Raw genomic sequence first — 25,226 nt, forward strand, 5'->3', positions numbered from 1 at the left:
AGCCCGCCCGGCCCCGCGCAGCCGCAGTCGCGAGGGGCGGGCCTCGTCCTGCGCGGCTGCCCGCGGTGTCCGCAGCCGGAGCGCCGCAGAGGTGACCCAGGGCTGGCGGGGGCTGGCGGGGGCTGGCGGCTGGGCAGGGCAGGGCAGGGCAGGGCAGGGCAGGGCAGGGCTGCAAGGGCCCGGGGAGCCGCCCCTTCGCGTCCTCCTCCGGCTGCTCTTGCCGCTCGCCGGCCACCGTACGCGCCTCCCTGCGCTTCGATTGCACTGAAGTCACACTGCCCGAACCTTTTAACCCTCGGGACGTACGGGGAGGAGTTGTGTCTCTTGCGTTTGATTTTTTTTTTTTTTGGTTTCTTTTTTTAATTGCACAAATACACTCTTAGATGTCAGTGCAGCCACGCCCCCTCCCCCTCCCTGTGCGCCCGACGGCGGTCACGTGACGCCGGCGCGCGGCGCGTCGTTGCCAGGCAACCGTCCTGGAGACAGACGCTGCGGGCTGCAGCATGGACCGCATCTACCCGCTGGCGGTGCCCAAAGGGCGGCGGCTGTGCTGCGAGGTGTGCGAAGCCCCGGCCGAGCGGGTGTGCACGGCCTGCACGGTCACTTATTACTGGTAGGCCCTTGAAATGCGGCACCTGGGTGCCTTGCGCAGGGCGTAGCAGCGGCCCTGCCCGGGAACACTCCCGGCGGCTCCCGGACAGCTCCCCGGACTTCTGCGTCCGCACCCCCGGCTCCCGCTCCCTCATTCGTCACCTGAGGTTTCGTTGACCGCCTCCTGCACGCTGTGCATCGTCCTGGCCGCACAAGTTCCTGGGGGATACTTGGCGGACTGTGCCCCTCACTTACTAATGTGGGACAGGTAGACGAGTAAACAAAGAAAATAAGATAATTTCCAGAGAGCCTTGAATGCCATTAAAACAAAGGAAATGTGCTGAGAGGACAACCCTGGTGGCTCAGCGGCTTAGCGCCGCCTGCAGCCCAGGGTGTGACCCTGCAGACCCGAGATAGAGTCCCGCCTCGGGCTCCCTGCATGGAGCCTGCTTCTCCCTCTGCCTGTGTCTCTGCTCCTCTCTCTCTGCATCTCTGTGTCTGTCATGGATAAATAAGTAAAATCTTTAAAAAAAAGAAATGTGCTGAGAGGTTGGGCAGATGGCGGCCTCTCTAAGGGTAGATATTGATTTGATGGTAAAGTAGCAGCAAGCAGGCTGCCAGGGAAATGTTGGGGGAAGAGTAAGGCTCTGAGGGAGGAAAGACCTTGTGTGCTTGAGGACTAGAAAGAAGGCCAGTTTGTCTGGTGCACAGCCAAGATGGTGAGAGTGTGGGGGAGGGTAGCAGAAAATGAGGTGAGTTTTCATCTATTCAAGGGGACATCCCCTGACCTTTGCTTCCGATTAGGCCTTATTTTGGACCGGAGATAAAACAGCCAGGTTGCTCATGTCCAGAAACCTCGTCCAGAGCAGACTGACCTGTTTCTGAAAAGTCATTGTAATAGACCCTGCATGGCACGTACTGTCGCTCAGGGTGTGTTATTTCCTGGGACCTCCAAGGATGGAAGTACGGTGACTGGGGCAATATCTGGAAAGGTTTCTCTGAATAAATAATGTTTGGGATGACTCTTGGGAGGTCAGTAGGAAATTGCTAGGTGAATAAACAATGAAGACAGAAGGGCAGGGTTCTCCTGGCATCCAGGCTACTCTTTGGATCCAGGCATCCAATCACAGAGCTTGTTCAAAGCCGAGTGGAGAAATTCGTAGTGGAGGAAGCAGTCACTGATTTCAAACTGCAGAATAGACCCATTAGCAAGTCATGAATAAATCAACCAGCATTTTAAGGAAAGAAGTCAGAAAGTATCAGAGTAATCCTACTTGAATTGTTTCTTGAAACTTTCTGGCGTTTGATGTGGATAATGTGTGTTTGTAATGATAAAATGTGTTTCCTACTAAAAAGAAAGTTTAAAAACCATTGTGATAGGTAGTGGTAGGAGCTTAAACCGAGAAGATAGAGGTTAGGGCCAAATGGTGACAGGAGATCAAGAAGTTTTGGAACTTACCCTCTGGGAGGTCATAGATAGTTTTGACCGGCTCTCATTTGTGTCAAGGAAAGATGATAGGTAGCAGTGTGGAAGATAAGTTGGAAGGTGACTCTGGAGGCTGCATAACTGATTGAGAAGTTGTTGCAATGGTCCCTGTGGAGAGTGACTGAATTAGGTGTCCCCTCCTCCGTGCTCTCTTACAGCACTCTGTATATTCCCTATCTTAAAACTTATGACACAGATTGAAATCAGTTGTTTAATAATCTGTATTCTTCACTAGATCTGTATATACCATGAAGGGAGGGATGGCATCTGTGTTTTCATTGCTGTGTCTTTCGTTGCATTTAGAATACAATTCAGAATTTGTAGCAGAAACTAAACTGCAAAGCCCCGGTGAGCTCTCTAACTTCATTTCCCACCATACTCCCCACCCTCTAATCCTTGATGTAATTACAGAGGTTTTCTTTCAGTTCTGACTTGCTAAGTCCTTTCCTCCCTCAGTGTCTTTGCCTAAGCTGTTCCCTCCACTGCTGGGAACCTCCACTTCAATCACAGATCTTCCTAGGGCCTTCTCATCCTTCAGTTCTCAAAAATGTTATGTCTTTAGAGAGGTCTTTCTGAAAATGCTCCTCTCTTATTTTTCTGTCTCACCTCTTCTTTTTTCCTGTACGGCTGTATTTTATATTTCCTTGTTTAATATCTCTGTCTTTTACTAAGCCTACTGGTGGTACATACCAGACACTCTGATCATTTGTTGAGTAAGCAGACTTCTAAGTGGATAGGGAGGTGGTGGTGAGATGGGGATAGGGACACAGAGTTTGAGAGCCTTCAGGTCACTTGGGAAATATGGCTAATGAACGACTTCAAGTACAGGCCTGGCACTCAGGAGAGAGATTAGAGTCCTATGGCTGATACGAGCATGTATCTCTTTCCCTCTCGCCATCATCCCTGCACCAGAAGCAATTCCTGCTTCCTCTCAACTCACTTTGTAGTCACTCTACTCTCAGTTGACTCTTATTTCCCTTCTTCATTTGAGTTGTTGGCAAGTGTGTTATGTCATTTTCTCATGTTTCATTAATGCAGGATATTATGTTGAATATGTATAGAAGGACTGTGATACATATGCTATCTTTTGATCTGTGTCAGACCCATCTGTGTATACCCTACAGTCTCCTGCAAAGTGTCTTGAAATAGTTGAAACTAAATATTTGATGAATGCGTGAATAAATCATTATTTCCTATGCCCTTATCCAGCATTATTTGCCTTCTCCTCTTTCACTGCCTTTCATTCTCTTTAAGGTCTTCTCTTTGCCCCCACCCCCTACCTCACTCAGCCTTTTTTTCCCTCCAGATTTCTATATCCTTGTATCCTGGAGATGTCAAGATTTTTCCATAAAATAAAACTGAGGTAATTGTTCTATATGTCAGAAATGGGTACTTTAATATTCCTTCCTCAGAGGGTTTTTGTGTTTTAGTGTCATGCCTGAGACTAAGTTGGCACTCAATATTCCTTTCCTTCTCTTTCCTTCTCCAACTTAAGGAGCAGGAAGGAGAGTCAACTTGAATTTGTGAAAGTGTTTTTTTCTTTTTTTGCCAAAGAGTTTTTCCCCGATTGTAAATGTAAGTCATGCTCACTGTAGAAAACTTGAAAATATAAAAAATAAAGAGAAATAATCCATAATCTCACAGCCCAGAAATTAATAACCTGACATTTTGATCAATTTCATTATATTCTTTCCCTATACATACATCCATTTTATATGTATGCTCTCTGTAATCTTTCACATATTGTTCTGTATTGGTTTGTGAGAATGTTCCCAGGGAATTGAACATTTGTAAGAAAGGGCAATTTCATTAAAAGTACTCACTGAAACATTATAGACAAGTAAAAGAGGCTTCAGTACTATAGATGAGCAAATCGTAGCATATAGATAAGAGTAATTTGAAATAAGTTTTCCTTTTATTGAACAAATGGGGCACAAATTAAAATGCTCTCACTGTCCAGGAAGAGAGAACAGCAGTGAAGTAGTATTCAATAGACAGTAGGATCTGTGGTAAACTGCGGAATGAGTGTCCTGCCAAAAGACATGCATTTCAGTTTTAAAAACAAGATAATGGCCAAACAAAACACGTCTGGCTCACAAGCTACTTGATTGTGAGCCCTGATTGAAAATATAATTTGCAACTTCTTCTCTATGCATGACCCTGTGTTGGGTGTTAGGGGTGAGACAGACAAATAAGGAAAGAGCTCATGAACGTATAAATAATGCTTATTTTATTTGGAAAAGCAAGATATGTCAAATGCTCTCAGTGGAACAAAAGTCTAGGCAGTTAAGTAAATTAATACTTCCATTACTCACACAATTACTCAAGAAGCCCCGATTTAATAAATACCCTATTGAACTCAACTATTTCTGTGTCCTGGCTGTTAAGTGCTTTTATTGATTTGTTTACAATAATTACCTATAAAAAATTTTAAATACTTTTATCATTTCTGTGATAGTGGTTACAGTTTATAAAGAAAATAATTTATTGCATCTCTGTTGTCCCACAAGGAAGGAAGGAGAGAGAGTGATTGAACAAAGCTATATGTTGTCTATGACTGCTTTTCTGCTACAACAGAAGAGTTGAATTTTGCAGCAGAGACCATGTAGCTCTCAAAGCCTAAAATATTTACTATTAGGCCCTTTTCAGAAAAACTTTGCTGACCCTGTGCTAGGTTACTGTTACCAGTTTTGGAATATGTATAATTGGAAGCAAACAGTTAACTTAGTCACATTTGAGTAAAAATATACAGTAGGCAATAGAAATGTAAAAATTCATGATTTATGTATCCAACAACAGTTTCAAAATGCATGAAGTATTAAATGTCAAATTGAAGGGAGAACTAAATAATAGTTGGACACTTCAGTTCCACTGTCAATAATGAACAGAAGATTAGCAAGGCAATACAAGGCTTGAACAACACTATAAACCAACGGAACCTAACAGACATCTATAGAACATTACCACCAATAGCAGAATATACATTCATCTTGAGCACATATGGAATGTTCTCCAGGATAGACCATGTATTAGACCATAAAGCAAGTCTCAAAAAATTTAGAAGGATTGAAATTATACAAAGCATGTTCTATAACCACAGTGGAATGACATTAGTTAGTAATCAATGACAGAAGAAAATTTGAGGAATTTATGAATGTATGGAAATAAGTCGTAAACCAGTGGATCGAAGAAATCACAAGGGAAATTAGAAAATGCTTTGAGATGAAATGAGAACAAAAACACAAATATTAAAACTCATGGGATGCAGTGAAAGCAGTACTCAGAGGGAACTTTCTAGCTTAAACACAGAGATTATAAAAGAAGGAAGATCTCAAATCAATAATCTAGCCTTCCACTTTAAGAAACTAGAGAAAGAAAAGCAAACCCCACCCAAAGCTAGTGGGAGGAGGAAAATATTAAATACTAGAGCAGAAATAAGTGAAGTGGAGAATAGAAAAGCAATAGAGAATCAACAAAACCAAAAGTTGGCTTTTAAAAAAGATTAACAAAATTGAAAAACCTTTAGCTAAATTGAACAAGAGCAGAACACCCAAATTACTAGTAGGAAATCAAAGTGGGGACATTGCTAGCAACTTTGCAGAGATAAAAGAGGTCATAAGAGAATACTATGTAGCATAGCATACCAACAAGTTAGAAAACCTAGATGAAATATATTCCTGATAAAATACAAACAACCAAAACTGATTCAAGAGAAAAATATCTGAGTAGGTCTATACGTAAAGAGATTTAGCTAGCAATCAAAAACGTCCCACAGAGAAAACCCCAGGACCAAATGACTTCACTGGTGAATTCTATCAAATACTTCAAGAAGAATTAATACCAACTCTTCAAATACTCTTCCCAAAAAATACAAGAGGAAGAAAACATTCCCAACTCGTTTTATAAGGCCAGTGTTATCCTAATGCCAAAACCAGACAAAAACATCACAAGAAAACTACAGATCAATATCCCTCATGAATATGGATGCAAAAAATCCTCCATAAAATACTAACAAACCAAATCAGCAACATATAAAAAGGATTTTTTTTAATATATATCATAACCAAGTGACATTTCTTCCAGGAATTCAAGGTTGGCTCAACATACGAATATCTATTTAAGACATTATCCTAACAGAAGAGAAGACAAAAACTGCATGATAACCTCAATAGATAGAGAAAAAGCATTTGATAAAATCCAATAACTTTTGTGATAAAAACACAACAAATTAGGAATAGAAAGGAACTTTTAACTTGGTAATGAGTATGAATAATCTATAGAGAAACACAAAGCTAACATCATATTTAGTGATCAAAGACCGAAAACTTTCCACCCTAAAACCAGGAATGAGACAACAATGATGTTTTCATCACTTCTATTAAACATTGTTCTAAAAATACTAGTTGGAGCAATTAGGTAAGACAATGAAATAAAAGTCATCATCTATCCTGGAAAAGGAGTAAAAGTACTTCTATTTGGTGATGACATGATCTTATATAGAGAAATCCCTAAAGAATCTACAAAAAACCCACAACAAACTATTAGAACTAATAAGTGAATTCAAATTCAGCAAGGTTACAGAAGACAAGATCAATGTGAGAAAATCAGTTGTATTTCTGCATGTTAGCAATGAACAATCTAAAAATGAAATTAAGAAAGCCATTCCATTTACAATAGCATCAAAAAAGAGATTTAATCAAAGAAGAGCAAGACTTATACACTAAAAACTGAAAAACATTTTTAAAAGAAAGACCTACATAAATGGAAAGCTGTTCCATATTCATAGTTTAGAAGACTTATTAAGGTAGTAACAACACTTCAGGGCACCTGGGTGGCTCAGTGGTTGAGCATCTGCCTTGTGCTCAGGTCGTGATCCTGGGGTCCTGGGATCCAGTCCCACAACAGGCTCCCCGCAGGGAGCCTGCTTCTCCCTCTGCCTTCTGTGTGTGTCTCTCATGAATAAATAAATAAAATCTTTTTTTTTTTTAAAGACAGTTAACATTTCAAATGGATCTATTAATTCAGTGCAATCCCTATCAAAACTCCCACCTGTCATTTTTGTACAAATGGACACACTGATCCTAAAACTTAAATGAAAATGCAAAGTATTGAGAATAGCTAAAGAGTCTTTTAAAAGAACAAAGCTAAAAAATAAAAATAAATAAAATAACAAAGCTGGAGGACACATACTTTTCAATTTCAAATTTTAATGTACAGTACAGTAATAAAGTACTGGTCATTTTTTTACCGGTATTAAATTACTGGTCATTTTCTGACCAAAAAAAAAAAAAAAAAAAAAAGATCAGACCCACTTAAAAAAATGGTCAGTACTACTACAGTAATAAAGACAGTGTGGTAGTGGCGTAAGGATAGACATATAGATGAGTGGACTAGGTTTAAGAGTCCAGAAATAAGCATGTACATTTATGGTCAATTGATTTTCAACAAGGGTGCCAAGACCATTCAACTGGTGAAAGAGTGATTGATCCCTTCCAGATGATGCTGGAATAACTGCATAGCCACATACAAAAGAATGAATTTGGACCCCTGCCTTACACCATAGACAAAAAGGGCTTAATGTAAGACCTAAAAACATAAAACTTTCAGAAGGAAATATAGTTGGAAATATGTGTGAGTTGGGATTAGGATACAGTTTTTTAATTTTTGTTTTTTATTTATTCATGAGAGACACAGCGGCAGAGACACATGCAGAGGTAGAAGAGGCTCCCCTCAAGGAGCCGGATATGGGACTTGACCCTGGACACGCTCCACCCAGGTATCCCAACAATTTAGCTTTTATACCAAAAGCACAAGGATCTAGGGATGCCTGGGTGGCTCAGTGGTTGAGCATCAGTGCATGCTGGGGATCAAGTCCTGCATCGGGCTCCCTGCGAGAAGCCTGCTTCTCCCTCTGCCTGTGTCTCTGCCTCTCTCTCTCTGCGTCTCTCATGAATAAATAAATAAAATCTAAAAAAAAAAAAAATCAGAAAAATCCAAAGAAAAAATAGATTAGTTGGACTCCACCAAAATTTAGTTGATCAAAGATCAATTTCTGTGTATCAGAGAACACTATTAAGAAAGCAAAAAGACAACCCACAGAATGGGAGAAAATATTTACAAATCATGTCCAATAAGGATTTTATATCTAGAATATGTAAAGGACTTTTAAAACTCAACAATAGGAAGATAAAAAACCCACTTAAAAAAATGGTCAGAAGATTCGAGTTAACACTTCTCCAAAGATATGCAAATGGCCAATAAGCACATGAGATGATGCTGAGCATTATTGGTTGTTAAGGAAATGCAAGATAAAACCACAATGACATACCACTTCACACACACTAAAATGGCTGTAGTAAAAAAAAAAAAAAAAAAAAAAGTAACAGGTGTTGGCAAAGATACAGAAAATGTGAACCCCTCATCTGTTGCTGCGGGGCTGTAAAATGGTACAACCTCTACGGAAAACAGTTTGGCAGTCCTCAAAAAGTTAAACATAGAGTTACCATAGAGTATGACCCAGCAATTCTTAGGTATATATTCAAGAGGCTCTGAAAGCACGTGTTCATACAAAAATTTATAAACAAATGTTCATAGCGGCATTATTCACAATAGCCCAAATGTAGAAACAACCCAAATGTCCACCGACTGATGAGTGGAGAAACATTAAAAGTGATACAGCCAGACAGTGGAATATTTATTCAGATGTACAAAGGAATATAATATTGATGAATGCTATGAAGTGGATGAACTTTGAAAGCATTATGCTAAGTGTAAGGGACCAGACACAAAAGGTCACATATCATCTGTTTCCATTTATATGTAATGTCCTGAACAGGCAACTACATAAAGAAAGTAGATTCGAGGTTTCTGGGCACCAGTGGGTGGAAAGAAGAATGAGAGGACCAGTTAGAGCAAATGGAGTGTCTTTTTTGAGTGATGAAATTGTCCTGGAGTTAGATAAGGTGATGGCTTTACAACCTTGTGAATATACTAAAAACCACTGAATTTGAATTATAGTGTTTTTTTTTTTTAAGATTTTATTTATTTATTTGAGAGAGAGCGAGATAGAGCACAAGCAGGGGGAAGGGCAACAGGAGAGGGAGAAGCAGGCTCCCCTGCTCAGCGGGGAGCCTGATGTGTGGCTCCATCCCAGGACCCTGGGGTCATGACTTGAAGCAAAGGCAGATGCTTAACTGACTGAACCACCCAGGCGTCCCTAATTATACTTAAAAATGGTGAATTTTCTGTGGTATGTGAGTTATATATCATTTTAAAAATGTAAAAAAAAAAAATTGGAGGAAGGGTCAGAATCTGGGAAGAGATTTGAGAATCAGTGACAGAGGTATTTCTTTGAGGAATGGGAGTAGATTCTTGGCAGGACTTCTGTCCTGTCCAATGAATTAGTTGAAAAAAATACCAAATCTGTATGTAAAACTCAGAAAAGCTTTGTACCAAACTGTCAAGGTGCTTCCCTCTGGAGAGCTGGCTCTGGAGTATAGGCTGAGAGTAACGACTTAAGCTCTTCCTGCCTATGCTTCTTTATCTTTGAAGTCATAGCTTTTGCTCTCAAAAAGTTAAACAGTCACTTGCAGAGACACCTGCTGCAATGCTGGGAATGGGGACCCGTTCCTAGCCTGTTCCTGTGACTGTGCCCCTGGAGCACAGAAGACAATGCCCGTTGCTCCCCCAGAGCCATGCGACATCATAGCCAAGTGGCTCCTAGAGCCTCAGCAAATGTAAATTCCTTTCCCTTCCCCAAGAAAAAGATCCTCACAGCCATCAGCATTGATCAGATATTCCGAAAGTGGCCTTAGATTAAAAGTTGTCTTTGTTGGTTATTAACAAAGCAGGAAAGCAGAACAACAGCCATAGTGTCACCAGTCACCATGACTTTGGAGTGTGAACCTGTGCCCAAAGAAGCCACAGCTTCTCACCCCAAACTAGTTTCTACACTATCAAATAAGCACATGAGAGAAAAGCAATTTGTGTCAGAAATGGCTTTGGGGTCCCTGCCTGAGGTGTGTTGGGCTTACTTTTCTGGTGTTTAGGGCTCGGCCAAGTAGTGGGGCCACTAGAATCTTAGGCCAGGCTGCAGGGAAAGATACTGAAGTCCACGTTTTTATTGTCAGCGGTTTGGTTCATCAAAGAGCTGACTGGAGCAGCATCCATGAGAAGATATGTCAGCTGCTGATCCCGCTGCGCACTTCCATGCCCTTCTACAATTCGGAAGAGGAGCGGCGGCATGGCCTACAGCAGCTCCAGCAGCGGCAGGTGGGTCCTGTAGGCCTGGTACAGGCTTAGCTCATGGGCGCAGGGAGACCGCCCAGGACACGGGGTGTACTGCAGCCACATCACCAAACTGGAACCTCTTTGAGGACAGAGGTGACTTTATGCTTTGCTTCATGACTTTAAGTCCTCAGTCTGTCATTCTTCACATAGTTGCTGAACACCTACTGTAGTAGGTTCCAAGGGCTGGCATAACAAAATACCACACACTGGGTGGCTTAAACAACAGAAATGGTTTTTTCTCACAATTCTGGAACCAATTCTCACAATTCTGACGTCCATGATCAACATCAGGCATCAGCAGGTTTGGTTTCCTGTGTGCACAGGCATCCTTGGTGTTCCCCAAATTTCTTCCTATTATAAGAACACCAGTACGGTTGGGTTAGGGGCCACCCTAATGGCCTCATTTTAACTTAATCACCTCTGTTAAGGCCTCGTCTCCATATGCAGCCACATTCTTAGGTACTAGGGGTTAGGGCTTTAACATAGGAGTTTGGGTGGGGTGCAGCTGGGGTGGGGACAGAATTCAGTCATAACGTCCATATATGCCAAGTATGTTGGCAAGAGCAAGGTGGTCAAAAAAATGATGTATGAATAGACTGGTGAATTCATAAAAGAACTTTTAAAACTTCTATGATAGCATTGGCAGCATCTCAATTATTCTAAAAAAAAAAAACAAAAAACAAAAAACTAAGGCTTTATAAGCCATAAATCTCAAAACACCAGATTCATCAGTTTTAGCATTGCGACACTTTGAGAATGGCTTTGGAACAATGCAGTTTCAGTTATTTCTGATATTTGCTAAGCAGGCTAACTCCAGAATGAAAGATAAGCTATTTCTCTCAAAATTAACTCAAATAACAGGGGGAAAGTTTTGGAATATCCTGAGACATAACGATTTTGCTAAACTGCAATTTTACTATAAATACAAGAGTAATATTTGTTTAATTAACACTGAGCACTCATCTCTGCCAATCAATGAACTCAGGTGAAAAGACACTGCTCCCTGGACCTCGAGGAACTCACAATCCAGGTCCACCTTTTTACATCACCCATTTTGGGTCTCACGTCCACCTGTACAAGCAGGTTAACCAAGTGCCCTCAACCAGCTCATTGGATATTAGCTTTCCTCCAGGTGTACCTGTGGCCACCATTGCCTTTTACCTTTCAGCTGTCTGAGATGCTCTAGTTTTTTCTTCTGCAGAAGCATTTGATTGAATTCTGCTACACTGTAGCCCAGAAATACCTCTTTGAAGGAAAACACGAAGCTGCCGTTCCAGCAGCTTTGCACTCGCTTCGCTTCCGCATGAGTGTGCATGGCCTGAGCTCAGTAGAGCTTGTACCTGCTTACCTGCTCTTGGCCGAGGCGAGCCTTGGTAAGTGAAATGACTTGAGACCCGCCACCCGCCACCCCCCAGGCCCCTTAAGGAGCTCTATATTGGGTTATACTGGCAGTGGCACCAAAATACCTTTTGTAAAAGAGCAATGTCACTATAAGGTTTGGCCCAAGTGGGGAAGCAGATGTCATCAACTTTGGGCTACTACAGAAATCCACCCTAGCTGGCCCAAGCAAAAGGAGGGCATTTATTAGGACCCTGGAGTGTCCCAGGGGAACTGAGTCTTCACGAGGTACTAGAATCAGAATGTTGTAACAAACTAAGGCCGGGGCTCTCTTTCTTTCTTGGGCCTTTGTCTTGTCTCTGCTTCTCTCTTGGCAGCTGCTTTATTCACCATCTCTGCAGACCAGGTGTTTCTGTCCCATGCCTGCTACGGAAAACAGCTACCCCAAAATATCAGATGTACCTGAATTTATGTGGAATTTACACGTCCTCCAAGTTCAAGGAGGGTAGTAGAAGCAATCAGCATCCGATTGCCAGTGTTAAATTCCTAGAAGAGAGAGTTGGGTTGACTCAGCTTGAGGGTGATATTTACCTTTACCAGCCTTTGTGTCAGGGTCACCTGGTTCAAAGAGGAGTGTAGGAACCTGCTCCTGTGGAGGGGAGAGGGAAGAGGAACTACATATCTCATCCCTTGGGTGAGAGTGGGAAGCGCAGACTTGGCTCCATCCCACATGGCGGTTGCTCCCAGAAGAGAATTAGCATCTTGGAGGGGAATTAACATTTTTGAGCATCCGCAGGGCTTTAGTTACTGTACAGCCCACTTTATACATCGTAATAGCCACTACTTTCTTTTTAAAAAGTGGACTTTTGAAAGGCAAAACTGTTGGAAATACAGTACAAACCAGGTCTTTCCCCCTGAGCTACATGAGAGTAAGCTGCGTGCCTGATGCATTTCCCACAGAGACCAAATCCCTCAAATCCACCACTACAACCATCATCTGCTCTCATCTACTAAGCACTCCCCATTCGAGTTTCTCTAGTCGTCCCAGTTACATCTTTAGAGCAGAAGGATACAAGCCAAAATCACGCTTTTCACTTTTGTTGCCATGTGTTCTTAGTCTCCTTCATTCTGGAATAGTTTCTTAGTCTTTCCTTGACCGTATGACTCTGACACTTTGAAGATTGAAGGCCAAGTGTTCTACAAAATGTCCCTCGACCTGGGTTTCTCTGATGTTTCCTCTCGACTGGACTCAGGTGATGTATGTTCGGTGGGAGTATCACAAGTGGTGCTGTGTTGTTTGCACCTCATCCTACAAGTTGGCACGTGTTTTCAGTTTATTTCATGCCTGATGATACCCATTTAAGTCACGCTATTAAGGTGGTATCACCAGGCTTCCCTTTGTATACTCTTCCTCCTTTTTGCGATTAATAAGTATTTTGTGGACAAGTATTCTGAAACTATATAAATATCCCATTCCATCAAACTTTCAGTAAATTCATTTACTTATTTATATCAGTATGAAATCTTGGTTCCCTTTTCTAGTCAATGTATTAATAATCTTATCATTAATTTGGTGCTTAGACTGTTTGGGATCTGGCAAGTGGCAGCCCATTCAGACTGGATTCCGTGTCTCCTTGACACATTCCCGAGTTCTTCGATCACTTTCCTGCTTTCTGGAACGTCCCTCCAAGGAGCTTTGTTTTTTTGTTTGTTTGTTTGTTTGGTTGGTTGGTTGGTTTTTTTTTTTTTTAGTGGAAAATGGGATTCAGGGTCAAATCACTCCACTAAATAAAGACCGGGTTCCGCAAGAGCCTATGAGGTACAGTTTGGGCCAGGCTTTATAAATTTTTCCACCTCATCTGATATCTTCTCTCTCCCTTTTAGTTACACTGGCCTCCTTCCTTTTTGTACTGGAAGGTTCTTCTCCAGCCACTCTTTCCACCTCTCCTGCCTTCTTCTCCCCTCCACCTAAGTCCTATTCAAGAGTTACCACCTCCTTGTCTAGAAGCCTTGCCAAGCCCCCAGACTGGGCCAGGTTTCTTTTTATATACCCCCTTAAAAATCTCATCCTCTTTTCTGGGCACTTATTTCAGTAATAATTATACATACAGGGGCGCCTGGGTGGCTCAGTCAGTTAAGCATCCAACTCTTAGTTTCGGCTCAGGTCACCATCTCAGGGTCTTGAGATTGGGCCCCAGGTAGGCTCTGCGGTCATCAGGAAGTGTGCTGGAGATTCTTCACCCTTCCATCTCCCTCTGCCCTTCCCCTCAGCTTGCGTGTGATCTCTCTCTAATATTAAAGTATTTTTTAAAACCAAAATAATAATAGTTATTATTATATCTCCATTGATGAGATTACTTAATTAAAATTCCTCTTCCCCCCCTCTGACTACAGGCTCAGAGAGAACTGGGCCTGTCCCTATTCTTACTCACAAGAATCTCTTCACACCCAGAACAGCACTTAGCATGGAGGAGGTGCTCAAAAACTCCTCTCATAGAACCTGACATCTGGTGGGCACTGTGAAAGCATTTGGTGAATCTGAGTCCCCTTCACAGGATCGTTTTGAGGATTAAATGAGTTTGTGTGTAAAGAACATGAGAGTGCTTTGCAAGCCGGAAGGTTCCATCTAAATGGAAGTTCTCATTATACCTCCCCCGGTCATTGAAAACCTTGCCAACCTTTTTGAAAGTCTAAATAAATCACATTCCTTGTGCACATGTCTCTTTGTCATCTTAGAGATTCCTCCAGACTGGAGTGGAAAAAAATAACAGGTATTTAGTTTCTTCTTTTCTTTTTGGTAAAACTTTGGAATTTTAATCAACAAGAGATGATATTGTCAGTCAGACAATATCTTCAACGAGCCACCTTACTCATCTTCGCTCACTCTGGTTAGCACTTTGGAACCAGGAGAGCTTGGGTTCAAATTCCAATTTTTTTTTTTTTTTTTAAGATTTATTTACTTACTTTAGAGAGAGTGCACATTGCAAGTGGGGGGAGGGGCAGAGGGAGTGAATCCTGACTCCCTGCTGAGTGCAGAGCCCATCACAGGGCTCTATTTCATGACCCTGAGATCACCACCTGAGCTGAAATCAAGAGTTGGATGCTTAAACCAACTGAGCCACGCAGGGACCCCTCCAACTCTTTCTTTACTGGTTGAGTGATCCTACGTATCAAGGTATTTGCCTAAATATCATCTTCTCAGAGAGGTGTTCCCATCCAATCAAGGTATGTTTCTTCCCCCCTTTTTTTGATGATTGTGTTCTGTTCATTTCCTTCATGGCACTTTATTTTTGTTTGTTTATCGTGTATCTAGCTCCCTTGATTATAAGCTCTTGAGGGCAGAGATCATGTCTGTTTTATTCACTAGTATGTGCTGAGCATCTAGCAAAGGGATAGAGACTCTAGATTAAGTGAATGTATGGTTGAATGAATGAATGAAGTTTCCTCCTCGGCACATTCCTCCTCTGCTATTTATTTCATGGAGTTGGTGGCCAACTTAGATCACAGGTGCAAATGGTGGAGCATAGCATACGGACAGCAAATAGCAGGCCCTCAGTGACTGCGAATTCCCTTTCCTTCCCCTGGATGCCTCCCAGCCTCGCAGATCTGTGACTGCCTTATTCTCGTCTCCTCTACTTTCGTCATCAAGCCTTGCAAAATCTTCCCCCACAACATCTCTCAGATCGGCTGCTAGCCCAGGGTGAGCCGGCTGTCTCACCTTGCAGACAGGTGCCATCACTCTTTAACTGGCCGTCCTTTCTTTTTCTCTTCTGTACGCTAATGACATGGCCCTGTAAGAGTCTCACTTCCTCTGGCATCTTTGTGTGTCTGAAACCTCCGCTCCATCCCTACACCTCCCCAGGCAAGCACTGTGTAGAAGGGGGCATGCCTAGACTTACCCCCCAAGGGCCACAGTCTTAGTTTAGACCTGCTTGGAGCAGTACATTCCTCCTATCTCACTCTACCTGTTGTCTGGATTTTGGGACCTCAAGGTTTTTCTCCCAAGTATGCCTTTTCCTCTGGGATGCTAGTTTAGTTGCCGGTTCAGCTTGGCCTTGGGGCCTTCCTCCCCTGGCATAGTCTCCTCAAAGGGAAACTGCATGAAGAAAAGTTTCCAGTGTCTGGCGGTGCCCTCTACCAATCTCTTCCCCATCTAGATAATCTTTGCTAAGAGTCGTTTGATTCTTTAAATCTGAGAAGACCTCAGTCTACAGCTCTTATTTTAAAGAAAAATCCAGATGGAAGTTGTGGTTTGCAATGTTCGCATGAGCCAGGAACCTGGGCCTCGGCCTTCTGCTTCTAATCTAGTATCTTCCCATTTTAGTTTGAACTTTAGTCAAGCAAAGTTACTTGCTTCCTCCCTCAGACTGCTTCTTCTTCAGCTCTCCCCCTTCAATTCAGTGACCTGTGATTATGGCTAGACTGGGTGATGCCTGCCTGTGAACCAGGCCTGGGAGGAGGGGCAAGCAGAATAGAAGATTGACTTTTTTTTTTTTTTTTTTTTTTTTATGACAGTTACACACAGAGAGAGAGAGAGAGAGAGAGGCAGAGACACAGGCAGAGGGAGAAGCAGGCTCCATGCACCGGGAGCCTGACGTGGGATTCGATCCTGGGTCTCCAGGATTGCGCCCTGGGCCAAAGGCTGGCGCCAAACCGCTGCGCCACCCAGGGATCCCCGAAGATTGACTTATGAGGGGTTTCTGTCCTCATCTCCTGACCTTTCCTGGTGCCATTTCTGCTGCAGCATCCATCACAGGAAATACCCCACACCCAGAGCACACCTCCAGCTCTGCAGAAGGCTGGCAAGGTAGTTTTCTATCCGGTTCTGACAGCCTCCCTAGGAGGCAATCAGGGAGGCAGGAAACTGTGATGCATCTTTACAACCAAACAAAAAGTTTTAGGTGTCAGCAGTCTCTGAATAGTAGAAGTAAAGGTGCCTTTTACTTAGTAACCATGTGGGGTCCATTCTAGCTCCTAAATGTCTCTTATATATCGGCTCCATCTTCGCTCACTGCCTTAGTTCAGGCTCTCATCAGTCTTTGCCTGAACTATTTCAAAAGTCCTCTAGTGAGTCTTCCGCTTTTCTTCCTCCCCTCTGGTCCTTCCTCCTCCACCCTGGCTCCTGGGGATCCTTCTAAATCTTTTTTTTTTTTTTTGGATCCTTCTAAATCTAAATCCAATTCTCTCTTTCTCCATTTCTGAAAATCCTCTAATTTTTATCCACGTGCATCCACCTCCTTGGAGCAACTGACTAAGCCCTCCATGACCTGTCCCCTGACTATGTCTTTAGCCTCGTTTCCTGCAACTTGATTCCTCCTCACACTTTGTGCTCCAGCATCACAGATGCACAGAGAGTTCTCCATTCACAGCCTACTGTTTCACATCCCGATGGTTCTGCATATGTATTACCTCTGCTCCAGATGCCCGCCCTCCATTATTTGTCAGGAAAACTTCTATCGGGATCCCTGGGTGGCGCAGTGGTTTGGCGCCTGCCTTTGGCCCAGGGCGCGATCCTGGGGACCCGGGATCGAATCCCACATCGGGCTCCCGGTGCATGGAGCCTGCTTCTCCCTCTGCCTCTCTCTCTCTCTCTCTCTGTGACTATCATAAATAAATAAAAGTTGAAAAAAATATTAAAAAAAAAAAAAAAAGGAAAACTTCTATCTATCTTCAAAATTCAGCTCAGATTTTCCTGTCTTAGCTCAGCTGCTATAATAAATACCACAGACTGGGTGGCTTAAACAAAAAGTTATTTCTCACCGTTCTGGAGACTGAAAGTCTAAGATCAAGGTGTCTGCAGATTCAGTGTCTGGTGAGGTCCCACTTTCAGGCTTATAGACAGCCACTTTCTCACTTATTATCCTCATATGGCAGAGAGAGGGATCACCTTTCTTGTATCTCTTCTTTTATGGCACTAATTCCATTCACAGGGCTCTACTCTTAGGACCAAATTACCTCCCAAAGGCCCCACCTCCAAATACCATCACTTTGGGGATTAGGGCTTCAATTATGTGTTTTGGGGTGACTCAACATTCAGTCCATAGCACTGACCATGCCGTTCCCCATACCATTGGCCTCTACATCCCATCTATAGAATTTTTTTTTCCATCTATAGAATTAAACACCTCCTATTCTCTACCACTTCCAAATCTTATGATGTAACTATTGTTGCACTTATACTATGTTATAAATATATTTGTTTTCATGTCACACATGCATTCCCTGACCGCAGCTGTAAATCTTTCAAGGGCAATGGCTTGGATTCATCTTGGAATCCTCATCACTCAACACAAGGCCTGGTACATAAAAGATATTAAATTAAATATTTAATAATATATAGTTAATATCTTTTATGCACATAATATATATATAAACTGAAATACGTTTCACGTACATAAAATTCACTCTTTTAAGGTATGATTCAGTGGTTTTAGTATATTCGCAAGATTGTACAACCTTTACTACATCTAATTACAGAATATTTTAGTCACCCCAAATGGACCCCCATGCCCATATTAGTAGTCATACTCCATTCTCCCTCCCTCCAGTCCCTGGCCACCATTTTCTGTCTTACGGATTTGCCTATTCTGGACATTTCATATCAATGGAATCAGACAATATGTGACCTTCTATGTCTGGCTTCTTTCACTTAGTGTAACATCTTCAAGGCTTATCTGTGTTGTAGCATGTGTCAATACTTCTTTCCCTTCTGTGATTGAATAATATTCTACTCATGGTTATGGATAGACCACATTTTGTATATCTATTCATCAGTTGATGAACATTTAAGTTATTTCTATTTTTTGGCTATTGTGGCTCGGCTGCTATGAATGTTCATGTGCCAGTTCTTGTGTGTCAATAAATGATGGGGTCAGTGAATCAATGAGTGAATGGGTGCTGACTCACAGTGCATCATGTGTCCTCTAGCCAGGATATGAATTATAACCTTCTTTACTTCTTTTGGGCAGGTCTGGGCCAGATTGTTCAAGCTGAAGAATATCTATCCCAAGCCCAGTGGACAGTCCTCAAATCAACTGAATGTTGTTATGCCACCCAATCTTTACTGCATCGGAACCTGGGACTTCTCTCTATAGCCAAGGAGAACTATGAGGAAGCCCGTTATCATCTGGCCAATGATGTAAACAAGCTAAATTTTAACACCTGAATGTTTCTGGGAACCGCTATACTTAGTTTTGTTTGTTCTTTATTAACTGAGCATTTCTCTAGAACTTTCTGTTGACAACTGACTGGTGAGGTATTAGCAAGAACACAATTCTAATGACCTAATGATCTGAGTTCGAGCCTTTCCATTTCTTGGCTCTGGATCCTTGGCCAGGTCATATCACTTCTCCAAGCCCGATTGCTCTGAGGGTAATAAAGGCAGAACAGCACACTGGTTAAGAGAAGGGCTTTACTTCTACTCTTAGACATAGTGTTGGACAAACTATTTCACCTCTTTCATCAAGTATAAGACAAATCATCAAATAGCTCATGCCTCATTGGGTCATTGAGGTTAATAATAGGACACTGTATATGCAGCATTTTGCTATCATTTTTACATATAACATCAATGTTTCTACTTCAGAGTGTGGTTATTAAATTTAAATGAGCTGTTCATATATGAACGTTCTTTATAAACTATCAAACTGTAAAACTGTTAGATAATATGATGATGAGGGTGATGATGGAGCTGTTCTTCCAAAATTTAATGAGGTTTCTATAAGGATTTCAGTAGTGGACAGTTTTACCAGAGAGAAGGTTCCTGAACCTGAAATCTGGTTGAGGTTAGGGTCAGGATGCTGTCTCAACACGAGTTGGTTCTCTCTTCAGCCCCTCCACTGGGCAACCTTCCCTCCAGTTGTCTCCACTGCACAATGTCCATAAATCCACTGGAAGCATTCTTGTGCTGGTTAGTCTCCATATCCCCCTCCCCCAAATCCATTCTCTGCTCTACTATGTCCTGGGAGGCTGACCTCTATCCAGAATCCATTGCTTCCTGGTTTCTGAAGGATTTAGAGAGTGAGAGGCATAGCAGGGGAGTGGATGTTAGGAGGGGAAAGAGGTTGGGTATCTATTTTCTCTGCTGCCTTTCTGCTCCATCCCGGTTCTGGCAGGGGTATTGTTCCTCCATGGCCCCAGCTACTGGCAGATGGCCTTCTCCCATAGCTCTAACTCTTGTAGGGCCCTGGTGACTTGCTTTCTCTCTTTCTTTTTCAGGAGTCAGGAGAGTAATAATTTCTTGCTGTTGACACTCGCTGGTGCTTCACTAGCTCTTCTTGGTTCCTTAACCTCTGTATGTCTCTTTAAACAATCTTTTCATTAAACTATCTTCAGGAAACACTTTGAGGGTGCCATCTATTTCCACCTAAGAGACTAATACACTTCCTTATTTGTGTTTTCTCTCTATGCTCTCACAACAAATTAAGCAGAGTTACAGATTCTATCTTTTGAGCTGGGCCACACAGTTAAGAAGTAGATCAACCTCAGATTCTTCAGCCTACCTTTCAAAAAAATAAAACCAAAAACAAAACAACCGTAGCTTTATAGATACATATCATAAAACTTACCACTTTAAGAGTACAACTCAATGATTTTTAGTAAACTTACAGAGTTGTGCAGCCATCAGCACAATCCCGTTTTAGAACATTCCCATCACCCCAGAAATCCCTCACACCCATTTACAATTCATTTCTCATTCTGACCCCCAACCCCAGGCAGCCACATTCTGTTTCTGTAGATTGGCCTTTTCTGGACATTCAATATAAACAGAATGATATGTGGTCTTTTCATCTGACTTCTCTCACTTAGCATAATTACTTTGAGTTTCATCCGTGTTGTCCTATCAATACTTCATTCCTTTTATTGCTGAGTAGTATTCATCGTCTGGATATACACAATTTATTTAGCCATTTATCACTTGATGAACACTGGGGTTGTCTTCGCTGTTTGGCTGTTATGAATAATGCTGCCCTGAACATTTGTGTACAAGTCTGAGTGGACACATGCCTTCATTTCTCTTGGGTATACGCCTAAGAATGGAACTGCTGGGTCATATAGTCACTCACCATTTAAGTCTTTGAGAACTGCCAATCTGCTTTTCACAGAGGCTGCATCATTTTCTATTCCCACCAACAACATGCGAGGGTTCCATTTTCCCCACTTCCTCGCCAACACTTGTTTTCTGCCTCTTTGATTAGAGCCATTGCAGTGTGTGTGAAGTAGTATCTCATTGTGATCTTATCTTGCATTTCTTTAGTGACTAATAATGCCAAGCATCACTTCATGTATTATTAGCCATTGGCATATCTTTTTGGAGACATGTCTATTCAGATCTTCTGCCCATTTTTAAATTTTAAATATGCTGCCGTGAAAGTTCATTACAATTTCTATGTACACAAGTTCTTTATCAGATATGTGATTTACAAGGAGAACTAAAGCACCTCTTCTTCCTCCTGCTATAGATTTATTTTGCCAGTTGTGCATTTGGAACAGAGGACATCAGGACCTCGGGGGGCTATTTCCACCTGGCTAATATCTTCTACGGCCTTAAAAAGTTGGACCTAGCAGACACATTGTACACCAAGGTGAGCTGGGGAATGTGGGAGTTGAGCCTTGGTACTTTGGCCTTCTAAGTTACAACTGGTGTCAGGCCATTCAAGAGAAATATGAAGCACAGAGAGATGAAATGACTTGCCCAAGATCACGTGGTCTGATACATGATATATTCCACTATTCCTTTCTTCCTGTTTCTTTACTAGCAAAATGGACTAGGCTCGGGTCTGGCTTGCTGCTCTGATTGCATCTGCTTTCCCAACAGATCGCTGAGATCTGGAGTAAATACCTGAATAATCGCTACCAAGTGCTCTCACAGAATCGCATCCAGCAGATAGACTTACTGGGCAAACGATTTGAGACCGACACTGGCTTGGGTGAGTGGCACTCTCCCTGGGAAGTAGAGCCGTGGCTTCACCCCTCTTAATTCACAGGCCTTGTCCCCATGACGGAGAGCCACTGTCCCTGTCATGGAGCACATCAGTGCCACCTTCTGTATTTTACTGATGAGGACCCTGAGATGGGGGAATCCAAAAGATTCAGAGCCCTGGCACCACACATAGCCTCTCTGGGGGCTCATAAGGGACATATATATAGAGAGAAAGACCTTCCAGAGCCCTCTGTGATTTCCACCAAGCCATGTCATGTGTGTTATCTCTCCAGGGCACATAAGCCAGGGTTTTCTCTGAAGAAGCCACATTGCTCATTTGTTCTGGTGCTTTCTCCTCCTCCTTTACTGAACAGTGAGGTTCTCAGCGGCGGAGCTGAGTGTCATTCATGTCTCTGTTCCCAGGCTCAGCAAAGTGTGAGTGCTGAGTGGGGCTGCACAGCATCATTCCCTCTGAGATAATAAAAAGGGACAGAGGATCTAGTTCCTCTAATTCAAAAGGCACATACAGTGTGGTTGATGAGATAGAAGCTATATGAAATAAAAGGAAGTTCTTGCAAGTACGCATTGTATTACAGGGTGGGCCCCAGAAGGAAGAGCATAGGGAAGTTGGATAGTGCTGAAGACTTCTTGGAGGAGAGGTTTGGAGCTAAGATTTTTTTTTAAATTTTAACTTTATTGAGTTTTCTCTCACTATAAAAGTGGTTTAGGTTAAAGGAAGAAACTTGGAAATCATAGAAATCCAAAGGCAGCCAACCTTAGCGTTATGGTGTATGTCCTTTCTGCCTTCTTCTCTAAGCATAGTACATGAAGGTACTTATAAGCATCTGGCCCCAAATAACTCAAAATGGTCCAAAGTAGGACCCAAAGTTGCTGGGAGGAAGAATAAACAGACTCACACTGGGGGAGCAGAGAGGCCATTGCTCAAGCACCCTTGGATTTGGGGGAGGATCAAGCTGCTGGCTGCCAGAAGTCCTGGCTCCCCACTCTTGCTCTCCAGCCGAAGCTGAGGGGGACCCCAAGGAATCCCACTGTGACAGCTTCCTGCATTTGGGGCCTAAGAAATCAAGAGCTCAGGACTCCGAAAGAGAGAAACCAGAAACCGTAGCTACCTTGAGCAACTTGTGGGGAGGAGCAGGTTTGGTGGAGCTGCCTGTTACCACCTGGCTTCCTACTTGCACGTGGCCACCAGGTGAGGAACCTGCTGTGCTTCGTGCAGGAGGCCGGTGCCCTGACCGCTCCTTGCTCACCTCCAGGCCGGCTTCTTCATTCCAGCTTCCTTCCTTTCCATTGCAGATGAAGCCCAGGAAGCAGAAGCCATACAGATACTGACCTCAATCTGGAATATTCGAGAATCTACATCCAACACAGACCCCCAAAAGACAATCTTTGTTCTGAAAATCCTGGTCATGCTTTACTACCTGATGATGAATTCTTCAAAGGCAAGTTTCCCCAGAAAGCACCGTGTCTGAAAGGGAGGTAGAAATTCCTCGAGGTGAATTTGGCGGGGTTCGCCCAGTTGCACTGGCTTTTGCCCTCTGAGTAAGCCCTCACTTCATTCAAAGCAGTCTGGATGCTCCCGATGTTTCTCATTTGTTGGGTCCAACATGCATAATGGAAACTGCATTGTCTTCCTCCCTAGGGACATGCCCATCACTAGCCTAAGTACTTCTCATGAACTATCCTATTTAATTCTTGGGCCAAACTCATGAAGTAGGTACTGTATTATACCCACTTTACAGATAAGGAAACTGAGGAACAGAGAGGGTCCATTGTTTGCCCAATTTCTTTTGGAGGAGGGGAAGTCACAATAAACAAGGAAACACTTAATGCGTAATGTAATGTCAGATAGTGAAGAGCGCTGCAAGGAAAAAGAAAAGCAGGCAAGGAGAGAGATGGGGAGGGAGGGTTGGCTGGAGGAGGCTTTTCTGTGTGGGGGTCATGGAAAATATAGGATCCCCTTCCCCACCCCCTTCCTCCCTACCTATCTTCAGCAAACTTTACTAAGCACCTACTGTATACCAGGACCTAGTAGAGCTCCGTGAGTGAGTTATAATCATGTGATAGTGAAGACCAGGGCACTCTCTGGGGTTAGGTAAGAGTGCTGAGAGAACAGGGGAACATTTCCATTGAATTTCCAAGCTTACACTGGACAAAACCTCTTTCCTACAGTTCAGGGATCAATTTTGACTGTGTACTCCAAAAAGTCCTGACCCCAAGGCAGGGTGAAGGGTGTTAGATCTACAGGAGGTCCTTAGGGCATAGGGACATATCTATATACTCGAGATTGACACCTCTCTCCCTCCCTTCCTTTTTTTTTTTTTAATGATTTTTATTTACTTGTTCACAAGAGACACACACAGAGAGAGGCAGAGACACAGGCAGAGGGAGAAGCAGGCTCCCTGTGGGGAACCTGATATGAGACTCCATCCCAGGACCCCTAGATCACACCCTGAGCCAAAGGCAAACACTCAACCACTGAGCCACCCAGGCGGCCCCTGACACCTCCCTTCCTTTAGGTCTTTACTCAACTGTCTTATTTTCAATGATGATTTCCCTGGCCCCACATCTAAAGCTGCAAAACCCTCCTCCTGGTGCTTCCCAGCCCCCTTTTCCTACCTTTTTTTTTCCTTAACATGTATCACTATTGAAGGTGGATGATGTTTTGCTTATTTGTCTTGTTTATTGCCTCTCTCCCTGCCCTGTATTGTAAATTCCAAGAGGGCAGGCGTTTCGACCTGTGATCATAGTACTTGGAACATCATAGCCATGCAATAAATATTTATTGGAAGGAAGGGAGGAGGTGAGAGGGATAGCCCACAGGTAGCCCAGAGGGTGTCCCAGGATGTTCCGGGAGGCCTCGGTCCAAGTCAAAACTCTGGATTACATGGCCCCCAGGATGGCACCTGTCACCTCTGCATCTTGCACAGTTGGTTCAGAGGGTCCTGATTAAGACCCTATAGAGAGCTCACTCTGCTAGACAGCTGTACTTACTTTGTGCTTAGTTTGTCAAGCCAGGTGGGTTTCTCTGGTCCCCCACGCCCCACCCAGCACATGTGTGGCTAGCTGTAAGGACCCGGTGGGTGTTCACAAATTTCCAACAAGGGCTCCGTGGCAGGTGTGAGAAGCGGAGGGGTCCTTTCCTGTGTTTCTGGGTTGAGCACAGATGGGGCTTCCCAACATAAAGCTTTCCTATGACAACTTCCTTTTGTAACTGCAATTCTATTCCAGGCACAAGAATATGCCATGAGAGCCTTCAGTCTAGCCAAAGAACAGCATCTCAGTGTCAACGAACAAAGCACCATTGAAGACTTACTAAATATGATCTCAGCTGAAGAAGCTCATCCCATTACTTAGTGACCCATGAACTCTGCATCAGGGAACCGTTCAAGGGGCTACTCAACATCAAATATATTCCAGTTTGCACAACTGCTTTGAGGAGCTTGCTGAAGCTCCTACTCATTTCCCCTGGGCCTGCTTATGGAGTCATGTTTTTATTCTTACACAGCGTATGGGAGGGAATATAGAGTTTTAGGCATAGAAATCAGTAAAACTGATCTTTATCATGACCTTTGCACTTGG

General features: G+C 43.0%; 1 protein-coding gene across 12 annotated transcripts; it reads left to right on the plus strand.

The window, feature by feature from the left end:
- The first annotated feature begins 20 nt into the window (after positions 1-20).
- Positions 21-25,213, plus strand: ZMYND12 (zinc finger MYND-type containing 12). 12 transcript variants are annotated; one of them, XM_072771633.1, is made up of 10 exons: positions 489-613; positions 3,384-3,440; positions 10,207-10,348; positions 11,568-11,739; positions 18,673-18,842; positions 21,166-21,288; positions 21,522-21,633; positions 22,645-22,836; positions 22,920-23,086; positions 24,876-25,213. In XM_072771633.1, the coding sequence occupies exons 2-10, from the start codon at positions 3,409-3,411 to the stop codon at positions 24,999-25,001; spliced, it is 1,236 nt and encodes a 411-aa protein (XP_072627734.1). In that variant the 5' UTR covers positions 489-613; positions 3,384-3,408; the 3' UTR covers positions 25,002-25,213. The 12 variants fall into 12 exon arrangements, with proteins under 12 accessions (XP_072627740.1, XP_072627731.1, XP_072627732.1 ...); XM_072771630.1 differs by lacking the exon at positions 3,384-3,440 and having other exon boundaries at positions 457-613; XM_072771631.1 differs by lacking the exon at positions 3,384-3,440 and having other exon boundaries at positions 457-613; positions 22,941-23,086.
- The last annotated feature ends 13 nt before the right edge of the window (positions 25,214-25,226 follow it).

This window comes from Canis lupus, chromosome 13 (genome assembly GCF_048164855.1).
Source record: "Canis lupus baileyi chromosome 13, mCanLup2.hap1, whole genome shotgun sequence".
NCBI classification, from domain to species: domain Eukaryota; kingdom Metazoa; phylum Chordata; class Mammalia; order Carnivora; family Canidae; genus Canis; species Canis lupus.

What these genes read in the sequence shown, in the direction of transcription:
- ZMYND12 (XM_072771630.1), top strand. Translation starts at nt 504, where the DNA reads ATGGACCGCATCTACCCGCTGGCGGTGCCCAAAGGGCGGCGGCTGTGC. An exon ending in TGCACGGTCACTTATTACTG is followed by an intron (nt 614 to 10,206) that starts GTAGGCCCTTGA and finishes TTTTATTGTCAG; the next exon opens with CGGTTTGGTTCATCAAAGAG. An exon ending in CTTGGCCGAGGCGAGCCTTG is followed by an intron (nt 11,740 to 18,672) that starts GTAAGTGAAATG and finishes TCTTTTGGGCAG; the next exon opens with GTCTGGGCCAGATTGTTCAA.